The 12,365-nt window shown below is 51.1% G+C and overlaps 2 protein-coding genes; one reads left to right on the top strand and one right to left on the bottom strand.

Annotated features, from left to right (window-relative positions):
- The first annotated feature begins 8,114 nt into the window (after window positions 1-8,114).
- On the top strand, window positions 8,115-9,011 carry CHC_T00002431001 (hypothetical protein). The gene has a single exon (XM_005713588.1). The coding sequence runs from the start codon at window positions 8,115-8,117 to the stop codon at window positions 9,009-9,011; it is 897 nt and encodes a 298-aa protein (XP_005713645.1).
- Window positions 9,012-9,054: 43 nt separating this feature from the next.
- The window catches only part of CHC_T00002430001 (hypothetical protein), a 3,798-nt gene continuing 487 nt past the window's right edge, over window positions 9,055-12,365 (bottom strand). The window contains 2 exon segments of the mRNA XM_005713587.1: window positions 9,055-9,516; window positions 9,517-12,365. The exon segment at window positions 9,517-12,365 is cut by the window's right edge and continues 487 nt beyond it. Coding sequence (XP_005713644.1) covers window positions 9,517-12,365 — 2,849 coding nt within the window. The 3' untranslated portion in view covers window positions 9,055-9,516.

Raw genomic sequence — 12,365 nt, 5'->3', positions numbered from 1 at the left:
CTACAGCCTTGAAGCCTGGATCAGGTCTTCATCCTCATCCCCGATGGCATCGTTCTACCAACTGCCCTCCATATCCTCTTCAACTTGAGTACGAGCTCGGCTCGTACCAAGAAGTGGTTTGGTGGGCAACCGGTGGGAACAACCATATTGGTTTACCAAATGACCAAAATCTACGGTTCCAAAAAAATAGCCCAACCAATTTCTATCAGCCACTTGGCACTTAAATTTGGTTATTTGGTCATTTGATCGGACACGGGTGGAGATGCTCTTAGAGAGTAACTTCAATTCATGCCATTTGCGCAGCATACTCGGTGGCAGATTCACGAACGGAAGAGAATTGGTCTGTGCAGATCAAATTCATGAAAAAAAGTTGAAACAACATCTTTTTGTATGCTGTACCGAGGACTATCTCGCTTTTTCACTGCCAAACCAGTCCAATATGTCTCATTCATAACACCGAGTGCAGTGCGTAAATCTTTTGTTCCCACGCCAAACTTTGATGAAAGGGCTTCATGGACTCGCACATTCGCACGCACCGCTGACTTCCAGACGCCATGGACCATGTTATGTAGAGGAATATTTCGGATATCAAGTTCAGTGTCTTCTTCATCTGGCATGTAGCCATACACACTCAATGTTTTGTGTTTCATCTTTGCGATTTCTGCGCACATGTGACTAATGACGGCGAGAGCAGATAGCTCTGTCTCAGCATCTGCTTTGGCTTCTTTCATTTTTGTCTTACTGGATTTAATACTCAGCATCATGTGACGAAAAATGTCCATGGGATTTCCGTTTTCATAAAAAACAGCAGGTCCAATGTCTTTCTTCTCTGGCTTTCTCCATTTCCAATTGGTGGAACTACCCCCTTCTGATCTCCAAAGGACACTAAGCGTTTCAGAAAATTGTTGATCTACAACACAAATGAGCGGCACAACCTCATTCAGCGCGGCAACAAGTCCAGCGACACGGTCTAATTCTTCGCTTATGTCATCACTATAAACCTCACTATCTGCAAGCTGGCCAGCGTCAACAGCGGCGGGATCATATAAATCGATGGGAATGTCGCCGTTGTGAACGAATCCGAGACGAATGGACAGAAGATGTGTTTGAACTCGATTCTTGACCTTTTCAACCACATCGCAGATGTTGAACTTGTCTTCACGAAACGAATCAACCATGTCGGGAGTATTTTGAATACCAAACCTCTCATGATTGATAACATTCTGCCAAATAACGTGGCAGTCTATCGCACAGAAACGAATGAAGAGAAACGTAAAAGGAGACGACAAGCGCAACCACCGAGGTATGCTCCCAGCCACTGCTTTGAACAGGGAAAGTTCGGCGACGAGGTGCTTGCATGCGTACTTAACCCCATCATCGCTGCAGTTAGAATAAGGTTCGTCACTACCCACCGATACTGACCACGCAAGGTTCACGATGCGGGCAGTTATTCTACGCTTATGTTGCGAACGTGCCGCAGGCATATAGCTTTTGTTGTACGTCTTGCTGTCCAGTGTTTTAGACATTGTGGTGGCTACGACATCACGCAAATAGTGGATCGACCTAGAACATAGTTCTTCAAATGCGTCATTTTCCTTTAAGTCTTCGGGATGACAAGAAAATCCAATACCACGAAGGAAATCATCGGTAGATTCATGAAAGAATTCACATACACGAGGCCACATCACTCTCTCTCTCACAATGTTCTCCGTATCTTCAGCTGGTACGATAGACCGCGGTCGGTTCCGGGGGTTAGTAATGAGCTCATACTCTGAACTATTCCGTCAATGAAAATGGCTCAAAAACGCCTTCGCACTCAAAGGATATATCGCTGTATCGGGGAACTTAGACAACCAGGTTCATAATTTTCATGTCGGGTAAGTAAAAATGTCGATATGTACGACTTGCATTCTTTCTAAAGAGCCACACAGCTGTAGAATGCAAGACAAGCAGACCTTATCCCCTGACCCCTTTTCTATCTAATTTTTCTGGGGTTTTCTTGGGTCCCGATTTTTCTACATGCCTATCAACGGCGTTCATCTCTAGACGCGTGAGACCTCCTATAAAGCGAAGCGACCTTTTTGTACTCCCAGAAACCAGGACCCCCCGAAACCTGCAGGCTTTTGATTCTCTATCCATTCAGTCAGAAATGCAAAAGAAGTTGAAGGCTGGAACATCCAGCACGAGTAAGCGAGGTACCGTAGGAACGTGGGTGCGTAACCGGTGTCTCATACGAAGCCCAGGGCCGCTTCTCTCGGGAAGTGCTGCATCCATGACATTTAATATCCTTGTTACGTATTTTTTATAGATACAGTACATCATGATTTTAGTCCCGTTCTAGCGGACCCCCATTTTAGTGGGTTGCCCTTGTGGGTGGCCCGGTCATTATCCTGATCACTTTGGATAGAACCGGAACGGATAGAACTCTTTTTATCGTACGCTGTACAGTCCGGGTACCCGTACATCACTGCCAGAAGGATGAATCACTCTCAACGTCCATTGCATGGTTCGACGTTTGTCGAGAAATCCGTCACCCGTCATTGGCAAAGAAAATTTCAACTCTTTTTGAAAGGGCTCAACTGACTACAGCACGGCAGATAAGCTTCTCATAGGTTTGACGAAGTAGAAAGAGTTCAAAAAAACTACAAGTGAGACTAAAATAGAAAACGGACAAAGAGATACGGGTACAGATACTAATACTGTACCAATTACTGTAGGTCTAAACCTCAACTTCAACTTCGAATCCCATTTTCTGCGGGTTCCAAACTCATTTTGAGTTTCGCACCCCTTTTTTTGGTACTCGAAACTCAAAATGGCGATACTGTGCATGTGAACAGTACAGTACCTGCCCCTCCCCTGAAGCGCCCCTGCGCATGATTCGAGGCCATTCTCATTTTGAGTTTCGAGTCCCTTTTTTCGGGGGTTCGAAACTCATTATGAGTTTCCAGTCCCTTTTTTGGTACTCCAAACTCATTATGAGTTTCAAGCCCCTTTTTTTGGTACTCGAAACTCAAAATGAGTTTCGAGCCCCTTTTTTTTGGTACTCGAAACTCATAATGAGACTTGCACCCCCCTTTTCAGGTTGCCAAACGCAACATAAACACACGCTACATGTGAACATTTCAGATCCTGCTGCGCCCCCGGGAAGGCCCTGCACGTGATGCAAGGACAGTATCAACTTGTGTGTTTGGCAGCCAATTGTTCGGGGCGCTAAACTCAATATGAGCATGCCATACCGACAGCTCGATTTGCACATGGTTTTCGCACAGCGAGCGGAACCATTTTACTACTAGGCGGCATGCTAGAAATAGGATTCCGCATTCATAATGAGAATAGGTTCGAAATCTTTGGAACTGCTTTCCGCAAACGCGTCACAGCGCATAGTCCATGCATTCAAAGGCGTAGGAAAGGGGATACATGATCTTGCATTCCACATAAAGTTCAGGCTATGTTTTCGTTTAAGATATCATTGCTTACTTCCACTTCATAGAAAGGACAGCATGGAGGCCTTTACATGCAAGGGCGGCGGCGTTTCGTTTCACTGGGGAAGCGAATCTCGGAGAGGGCCTGTCATCCTTCGTTTGGTGCTTGACAGCGGGATAGCCCCACAGCCTCAACAGACTCGTACTGCGCTCTGTAAGAACTTGCGGGCTTTAGAACTGGGACTGGACGTGTAGCGAAAAAGGGGTTGTGGAAGTGGGGCCACTTTGAGTTGTCTCCACGCCTCTGAGGCTTTCTTTTTCTGCCGAGGGCTCCCTTTCTTGACGCGTATCGAAGGCTCCAGCGGGCTCATCCGCTGTGGCTATAGCCCCGCCAAGGTCAGATTTCTCACCTGGCGATCGACCCCGTAAGGGGTCGACTCTGTCCTGTCGGCCTCGACGGACGCAGATTGCGGTATTTTTCCTGTCTGCACGTGTCGGTCAGACACAACTCGTAGGCTAAAAAATCAGTCGAAATGTCAGATCCCGGATTTGTCTGTCTAGAAAACGAAACACAGAGCGACACATACCACACCCGTTCTTGACAACAACAAGCGGTCAAGTGTGAAAGACTCCAACGCGCAAGAAAACAAAAGAGTGACGATTTCGAAAAAACCAACGCACAAGAAAACAAAAGAGTGACGTCGGTGAGAATGATGGTGGGCGCTCGATATAAGAAAACTTCGGGTTCTTTTTTATATGGAACCTAAAAATCGAACTGTTCGCAGCACTACGAGAGGATTGTTCCGGTTTCGCGCGCTTTTATCTGTAAGTAAACGTTAACTGTCAAGCAAAGCGAGGAACAGTAAACCTATACTCGATATCATATCGTCGAATAAACAATCACATGTTACTCAGTTTATAATGACTGCATGACATGTCTCGTAAGCCATTAAAGGCCATACAGTAAAGGTTAACCTGGTTGCAGGTAAATGTTTACCCCGGAATGTTAAGGAGTAAATATTTACTCGCAACCATCAACTCGACACCGAGTAAATGTTAATCTGCTTGCGAATAAAGGTTTACTCGGGAATTATACGGAGCAAGCATTTACTGTAAGTGGCGTTATAACTGTAAGCTGTCCTTTGTTTTAATTTAACGTCTCTTTACTTACACCATCGGTGTATGCCGGTGATTGCCGTTTGTTTAACTTAATGTGTACCTTATCATATACATTACATCTTTATTGGGTCATTCCGAAAATCACAATTTGTGACTGATACACAAATCACATTTTGTGTGTACGTCACGCTATGGGGTCACTAAAATCATACACACAAACTACGACGTAGCAGAAATAAAAAACCATGCTGGATCAGAAATCCATCCTCCTCCAATCATTTCAAAGCAATACTGCATTTGATCATACACCACGCTGACCCAGTGCTCAGCCACCACATCCATCAAACCTCTCACGATAGCCATGCAGAGCCCGACCATCGCGCTCCTTTTGCTCCATCTCCTTCAATGCCAAACCAGTGGCGAAAGAACGGCATTTCAAAGACAATTGACAGCGCAAGGGCGAAGACGAAGGGACCGTCGCATTACGAGAAGAGCCCTTCAGCACCCTTCTGTTTCTCCCTTTGCCCTTCTGTTTGGTTCCGGGTGTGATTAGTCGCTGATCACCCTCGTGGGGCTTGACCGTAGAGCATTTTCACATCTTTTGGCGCGCTTCAGACAACAGTACGACAGGTACACTCCTTACACTGCTGACGGAGTGATTCGTTTATTGTCGTTGCGCAATGTAAGGCGCGGACGGCCGCGAACATTGACTTCACAGCAATGTCTAGGTTTGGTGCTCTGTTGGTGGCGCACAAGGGGATCAGAGATGGTTCTTTGTCTTCTGTTTGGAGTTACCGCGTCCGTTTGTTCTGTCTTTGTTAGGTTTGGTCGCAGGATTTTAATGAAGGTTTTATCCATGGACCCACTCGCTGCGGTCAGAATGCCGAATGATGAAGAGGTGAGAGCCTACAAGGAAGCATTTGCGGCGAAATATTCTATGCTCTCGGATGTTTACGCTTTTGCCGACGGACTAAAGCTCTATCTAGAGCAAGCAGGGGACACTGTTATTCAGAATATGTTCTACAATGGCTGGACACACGACCACTACGTTGGTAACGTGTTTGTACTCGCCCCAAGTCGGGTTATAATTGCATGTACAGTAAATGCACCTGGTGCTATGCACGACTCCCAAATTGCAGATTGGGGTAACATATATTCCAAGCTGCGAACGGTTTATGATAGAACAGGTGGAATGTGTGTGGTGGACTCGGCTTTCTCAAGAGGAGAGCACCCCTTTTTGATAAAGTCGAGTCAGGACCCACTGGCAAATTCGGAAGGTCGAGAGGAGGTGATCGCTGCACGGCGGGCGACATCGGCACGGCAGGCATCAGAGTGGGGAATGAGGGCAATAAAACGGACTTTCCCTCGACTGAAAGACCGAATGTTCTACGAAGAAAGAGGCGAGAGGAAAATCATTTTATTGTGCAGTGTGTTGTTCTTCAACTTTCGCACAAGGCTGGTGGGTATCAACCAAATTATGTCCACTTACATGCCACATCTTGGCGCGGAAGCGAACATATTTCTCAGGTCAAGTGCGGGCCCCTGAGATCGTTCTCATTTGCATGCTCGGTGATCCACATTAAACACATCGGCATCACGGAGATTTGTTTTGCCATTTCGCGAGGCGTTTCGGAGCGGTGTTACTGCGCCAGGGTCTGCTTGTCATTGCAGCTATGGTTCAGGATCGGTATCCGGCACGTCTTTAGATCGCTTTTGGGAGGACTGTGTGAGGCTGAGCGGAATGATCTGCATAAATTGCTCATGCCGCCTGGACTCAGCTTCACGACGCGACTTCTCCTCCTCCCGTCGAGCAATTTCATCAACTCGATCTTTCTCCTTTCGCCACCTCTCTTCCGCCCTATTCTGCCGTTTCTCCAGTTTATCCAGCTCCCTCTGCGCCAGCTTATCTGCTCTTCGCGTTTGATCCTGTAGCATTGACATTTTTATCAAAGAAAGGATATGGTCAACCCCAGACTTTGGCACGTCTCCTGACAGACAGCTTCTCTTGCGAACAAGTGGTCTTGGTGACATGCCACGAGAGTTTAAACTAGGCAGCGCAGCAGCATTGTTCTGCGTCCCTTCAACTTCTATGTCCGCAGACGTAGAGGCAAATGCGCGCCCGTCTTCGCTCCCTTGCTCTTCACGCTCCTTTACGGCTGTAAGAGCTCCCGCACCTTCTGTCTCGTCGTCAGTCCAAAATATCGGCGCGATACCTGATCCTGACGAATGATCAGGAATCGATTCTTCTAAAATGTCTTCGGTAAACTCGGCATCGCCACTGTCGGCTCTTTCCGCCTTTTTTTGCCGAACGCGCTTCGCTTTCTCCACATCTGGTGGAATATTAGGATCACCCGTGGGCACTCTCTTTCGATGGAGTGCCCCAAACTTTCGCCTTATTGAATCGACACTTCTCTCCACTCCGGGGTAACGATCACGGTGAAGCCGCAAAACTGTTTCCCACTCATCCCTGCACAGCCGTAGGTGCTCTACTAACAATTCAAGAAGATTGTTGGTCTCTTGCTGCGTGAAGCCGCTTCCGCGTCCACCAGGAGCCCGAGCATTTCGCGATCTTCTCTCACCGGATGCCACATTCCGCGATATTCTCTTGCGGGGCTTGAGCGGACGGCGGACATGTTGCGGCAACCGGGTCGTTTGCGGTCGTTGATGAATTGCAGGCGCAGCAGGACGTGTTGGATCTGGCTCGGACATGAAAACTACCGGAGATGGTGGGGGTACATTAGGTGTCGAAGCGCTGAAGTCGGGAGACGGCGCTGGGAGACTGGAAGAGGCTGAAGGACAGGCATTGACAAAGGGAAGCGTGTGTCGTTGTCCAGGAGTGTGGGGTCCGTGAGTGGATGGCATGAGGGTGTTGGGGTGAGAGGGTTGTAACTGGCAGGAGAAACGATGGGGAGGTCCGGAAGGGTGGGGGAAAGAGGCGTGGGCAGGGGCATTAGCGTTTTGATTTGCTGCATTGTCGGATTGAGGGGGTGATGCATGAGGAGAGTCTTCATCAGCGGGAGAGGACATCGTAACTCGGTGTCGATGGCAAGGGAAGAGTGTCACGAAAGATGGTTTTGGTATGGGTTGGTGGCGGGCTTAAGGGGCAAGAGGATTGGAGGCTTACAATGGAAAATGCGCAAGCGGAAGATTTGTGTCATACACAAATCAACTTCGCATGAGGAGAAGCATGCGAAGTACACGGGATTTGTGTATACATAAATCACCATTTGTGCGTGCATAAATTGGGAAATGGGATTTTCGGAGTCGCCCATTTACAACAGAGCTAAGACCCCGTCTCAAGGACCCTGAGAGGCGGAACTCCCTGCTCCGTGTGACAAGTGTACACGTGGTGTCGTGTACGGCCAGCAAGGACGCCGTCATCATTTGAGGGCAAACCGGCGCCACCTCCATCTTCATAGTCACCGTCCTCAGGTGCAGGCCCGTTCCTTTGCTTCCCTCCCCGACCTCGTCACTATGGCTCCCCCCGCCTTTATCCGGGCGCTCCCCCTCCGCCGCGCGCCGCCCTTCATCGCCCCCCGCTCCGTCTCCCCCCGCTCCAATCCACGCGCCTCCATGGCCTCGGCGCTCCCCACAACTGGCCCGAACCGCCTGGCCCCGCCGGCCCCGCCGACGACCCCGCTCTTCCAATGCCCGGAGTGCGGCACGGCCCACGCCGCCCTCCCGTTCTTCTGCGCCACGTGCAAATTCGAGCCCACAGAGCGGCGCGGCTACGTCGACCTGACGCGCACGGCGTCGTCCCCCCCCTCGCTGCTGCGCAACCTGCTCACCCAGCCACCAAGCCAGTCGCTGTTCCAGCTGCCGCTCGTCTCGGCCGCGTACGAGCGGGGCTGGCGCGCCAACTTTGCGCGCGCGGGATTCCCGGGCATCGAAAAGGAGCGCGACCTCTTCCTAGACTTCGCCGCCCCGGCCGCCGCCGTGCTCGACATGAGCTGCGGCTCGGGGCTCATGGCACGCCGCCTGGCCTCGTCCGGCCGCTTCGGCCGCGTCGTGGCCGCGGACTACTCCGATGCCATGCTGAGACAGACCGTCGAGTACAAGAACAAGGACGCTACCGCGCCCGAGTTCGACGTTGTCAGGGCCGATGTCGCCCGCTTGCCGTTTGTCGAGGGCGCGTTTGGGGCGGTGCATTCAGGCGCCGCGCTCCATTGTTGGCCGAACGTGCAGGATGGCTTGGCGGAGATTCAAAGGGTGCTGCAGCCGGGGGGGAGGTTCTTCGCTACCACCTTCTCGAAGCTGGCTTACTTGCCCAATCGGGAGAGGATTGACCGATATCCGAGGCTCAAGAAGGCCGTTGTAAGGGCAGAGGAACTCGTGCCGGGGCAGAGGCCGTATCGGTTCTTTGAGGTGGATGAATTGGAGTATTTATTTAAGGCCGCAGGGTTTGTCGAGGTCGATGTGGAAAGGCTTAAGGGATGTGTCATTGTGAGGTGTCGCAAGTCGGAGGAATAGGGGGGCAGTGCGTCAGGGTGAAGATACCCGGCTTTTGTGAAGATTCGCGGAAATGTCGTCTGTGGCTGCCGTCGTTTTAATTGAAATGCACAAACTCCACGGTTTGGACCATCCAAGTCAATTGATGTCGCTCATATTGTACAAAGACATGCCTTCGTTTGTCAACAAGCACGGCGTTAAGAGCGAACGGGTGGAAGTCATTTCAAAGCAACTACTTTGTCGGTGATTCACACTCACTAGCAGTTCAATGCTGCCGGTTGTTCCGACGATGCCCGATGCATTCCCACATGTTTATGTCCCTAGAGCTATGTTCCTAGTATTAGTATTTGATGTCCCTTTCAGAACACCGAAAAGGGTCTGATGCATGCTTGTCACTCGCCTTCATCCATCTCAAGTCAAGCTTAAAGGATATGTACAAAAACACTCCAAGGTCCCTTTCTCCCTCTAAGTCTTGGCCACCAGAAGCATCCCTACGACTACGGTACACGCAAAGCGATTAGTGTGATCATAATGCGCTTCCTGCTTCACATGGTATATTCTTGAGCTGAAATAACGCACTTGCCCAGAACACTCGCTCGGCATCCGCGTCGACGCAAGGTTTCGTTTCACCCTCATCCTCATCCTCCTCCTGCGCATGACGCAGAGAGCAGTGTTTTTGTCCTATGTCAGGTTCAGGGGTCGAATGATCAGATTTGCTTCCGTACTTCCCCGGATCTTGTAGCCATAGCGTAGAGCGAGCCAGAGCGAACTCTTCTAGAAGAGGAGCTTTGCCGTTTGTTAACCACCATGACTCTCGGAATTGCAATATTTGCCGGCTGAGGGTCGGAGGCTGTGATGCCGCAGGGAGCGCGGTTCGCTCCTTCTTCATTTCGGCTATGTCCGACTCAGAAAACCTTTGTTGGATTCTTGTCATGTTCTTATTTAGCAGGGCATCGAATTGAGAATCAGACAATCGACAAAGAGCCCACGGATATATGGTCTTCTCAGTTTCGGCCGTGTCACTCACGTACTCAAAAGTGCTGGGCATTTGTTGTCTGGTGCGCAACGCAGTTATGATTTTCCTTTCGATCCCTTTCTCTTTCCCATGCCTCATCTGAAGTTCTGATGAGATGCCAAATAAACGTGTGGTCCAATCGGGACAAACGCAATCCAACAGGTTTATAACTGCCTGTCCAGCACCCCTGGCTAGTTGCAGAGTGACTAGATGAACGCGATGTAGGATGCTCCTCGCAGCTCGAAATACAACTAAAACTTCCAGAGCTGTGCACCCCAATAAGTCGCAAGCTCTCGTGGCTAGAGAAAAGCCCCAACACACTTTCTTCTGCCCGAGCACTCGTTTCAAGCCATGGAGACCCAACGCACATACGCGATTAACACAGGCTGCCACGAGAGCAAAGTTCTCGGGATCTTGCGACACTTGGCATTCTCCCAGCATAAGTGTTACTAGACCACTAACAGATTCGGATGACACTCCCGAAAAGAGGTGGAAGAGTACTATGTTCCAAATACTGCTCTCAAGTTGGGTCATCTTTGGCACATAGAAGGCAGTACTTGAGATAGACACGCCGGAAACAGTAGTATTTCTCTTAGCGAGACCCCTTTCCGTATCTGACAGCCCTCCTTGACCTTGTGCTTGCAGTTCTCCTCGTAGAACGAGCTCCGCCACCTTTGAGTCAATGGCTATCTGATCATTTGGAAATGAGATTTCCACGGCATATACACGACGTTTCCGGTTGCTATATGGGGACTCAGTCTCCTTTCTTTCCTCAAGAACACCATCGCTTAGATGCAAGTTCGATGTCAGCACCTGCGGGTCTTGTATGTCCATTTCAGTCAATTCGTTCCCAAAGCAGCTTCGCAAAGGAACATAAACATCATTTTGTTTCAAAGGCGCTTCTCTGGCAGATTCCTTCGCTCTCGAACGGTGCAGAGCTTCGCTGTTGCGGCACTTCTTCATATTTGTAACTCTGGTATCGATGTCTTCCTGAGATGGCAGGTCCATCCCATCGAAGAAACTTCCCTTCTGGGCTTCAGTGGTTTCTCGGTAAGCATCCCATTGTTTTGCATGTTCCTTCTTCAGATGCCTTACGAAAGTGGCTTCGTGAAAAGGAGGATCATACAATCTCAAGTACTTCCTGTGCCTACCGTTTGCACCGAAGGCGAAACAGAATTTGCACATGAGCCACGTGACATTACCGGTTGCCTCATCTCTATCTACGATTTTCAGGCCGTGTGTATGAAGATATGGCATTGCCGCAACCAGAGCTTCATCGTCAAGCCGATCCCTTGGGGGTGCCGTACTTTGAAATGCATTTGCTACCTCTCCACGCTCCCCAGTGCCCTTAGGAATATTGTGTATGGGTTTTGTCGCATGCGCTGCTGCCTCAGTATTCACTACCGACGTCGAAGGAGTCGGGGTGCTCAGTGACCTTTGCCTCTTGGTCGATACGTTGGGCGCACTTTCGTCGGTCGATGCCCTGGCGAAAGCGTTTTGCGGGTCCATCATCGGTCTCTTCTGACCGCGTGCTGCGAACGCCGCTGCTCCCGAGATCTTGAGAGGTGTTGACGGGGCCGCTGTGCGGCTTGCCGGCAGAGCCTCTCGCGGAGCTGCAATCGTGGAATGCCGCGGACGAGAAGTGTTAGGTTGATCTGCCCCAAACGTTGACAGGTCACGGGATAAGCTCTTCTCCGAGCGTCCGGAAATAGCCACATACGGAGAAGGGTCCTCACAAGCCGCAGTAAAAGCCTTTGATGCAGTGTCCGGTCCGCGACCGGCAACATAGCTACGCCCGGCACTACTTGGTGCCGTCAGTTCGAGCGGCGTCATGGGTCGCTCTGGGCTCGCAGTATTCATTTCGTGCGAGTCCGGCGCCAGCCCGTTGGTAACACCCACACCCCGCGGCCGTGGCGAGGCTTGTGGCTGCCTCGCCTCCGTTGCGCGGCGCTCCTCCGCGGCGCCCCAGCGTCCTCCTTCACGAAGTTTCTGGCACACTGCGGACAGCCTCGCGATGGCATGATGCCCGGGCAGCCCCTCCCGCTCGGAGTTGCGCCCCGCCGCAAAGCCGACCTCGAACAGCTCGCGCAGCTCTGCAGGGATGATCTGCAGCAGATGATGCGGTACGACGGGCGCGGCGCCCGCACCGGTCTTGTTCGGTTGGCGCGGGCTGGTGGCGAATGAGGTCGGCGGGCTCTGCGGCGTTGCGGCAGCGGGCGGCGTGCGGGCAACATGCCCGGGGGTGACAGGATGCGGGCGCGGGAGCGGGCGCAGGGCGTCACGCACGCAAGCGTCCTTCTCGAGCGCGGCGGCGTGGCGCTCGCGCACGACCCACGGCGCGAGTGGGCGGTCGTGCGAGG

This window comes from Chondrus crispus, genomic scaffold, assembly GCF_000350225.1.
Source record: "Chondrus crispus Stackhouse genomic scaffold, scaffold_138, whole genome shotgun sequence".
NCBI lineage: Eukaryota > Rhodophyta > Florideophyceae > Gigartinales > Gigartinaceae > Chondrus > Chondrus crispus.
The sequence above is the reverse complement of the archived record's forward strand: the minus strand, read 5'-3'. Positions and strand labels throughout refer to the sequence as shown.

What these genes read in the sequence shown, in the direction of transcription:
- CHC_T00002431001 (XM_005713588.1), top strand. Translation starts at nt 8,115, where the DNA reads ATGGCCTCGGCGCTCCCCACAACTGGCCCGAACCGCCTGGCCCCGCCG.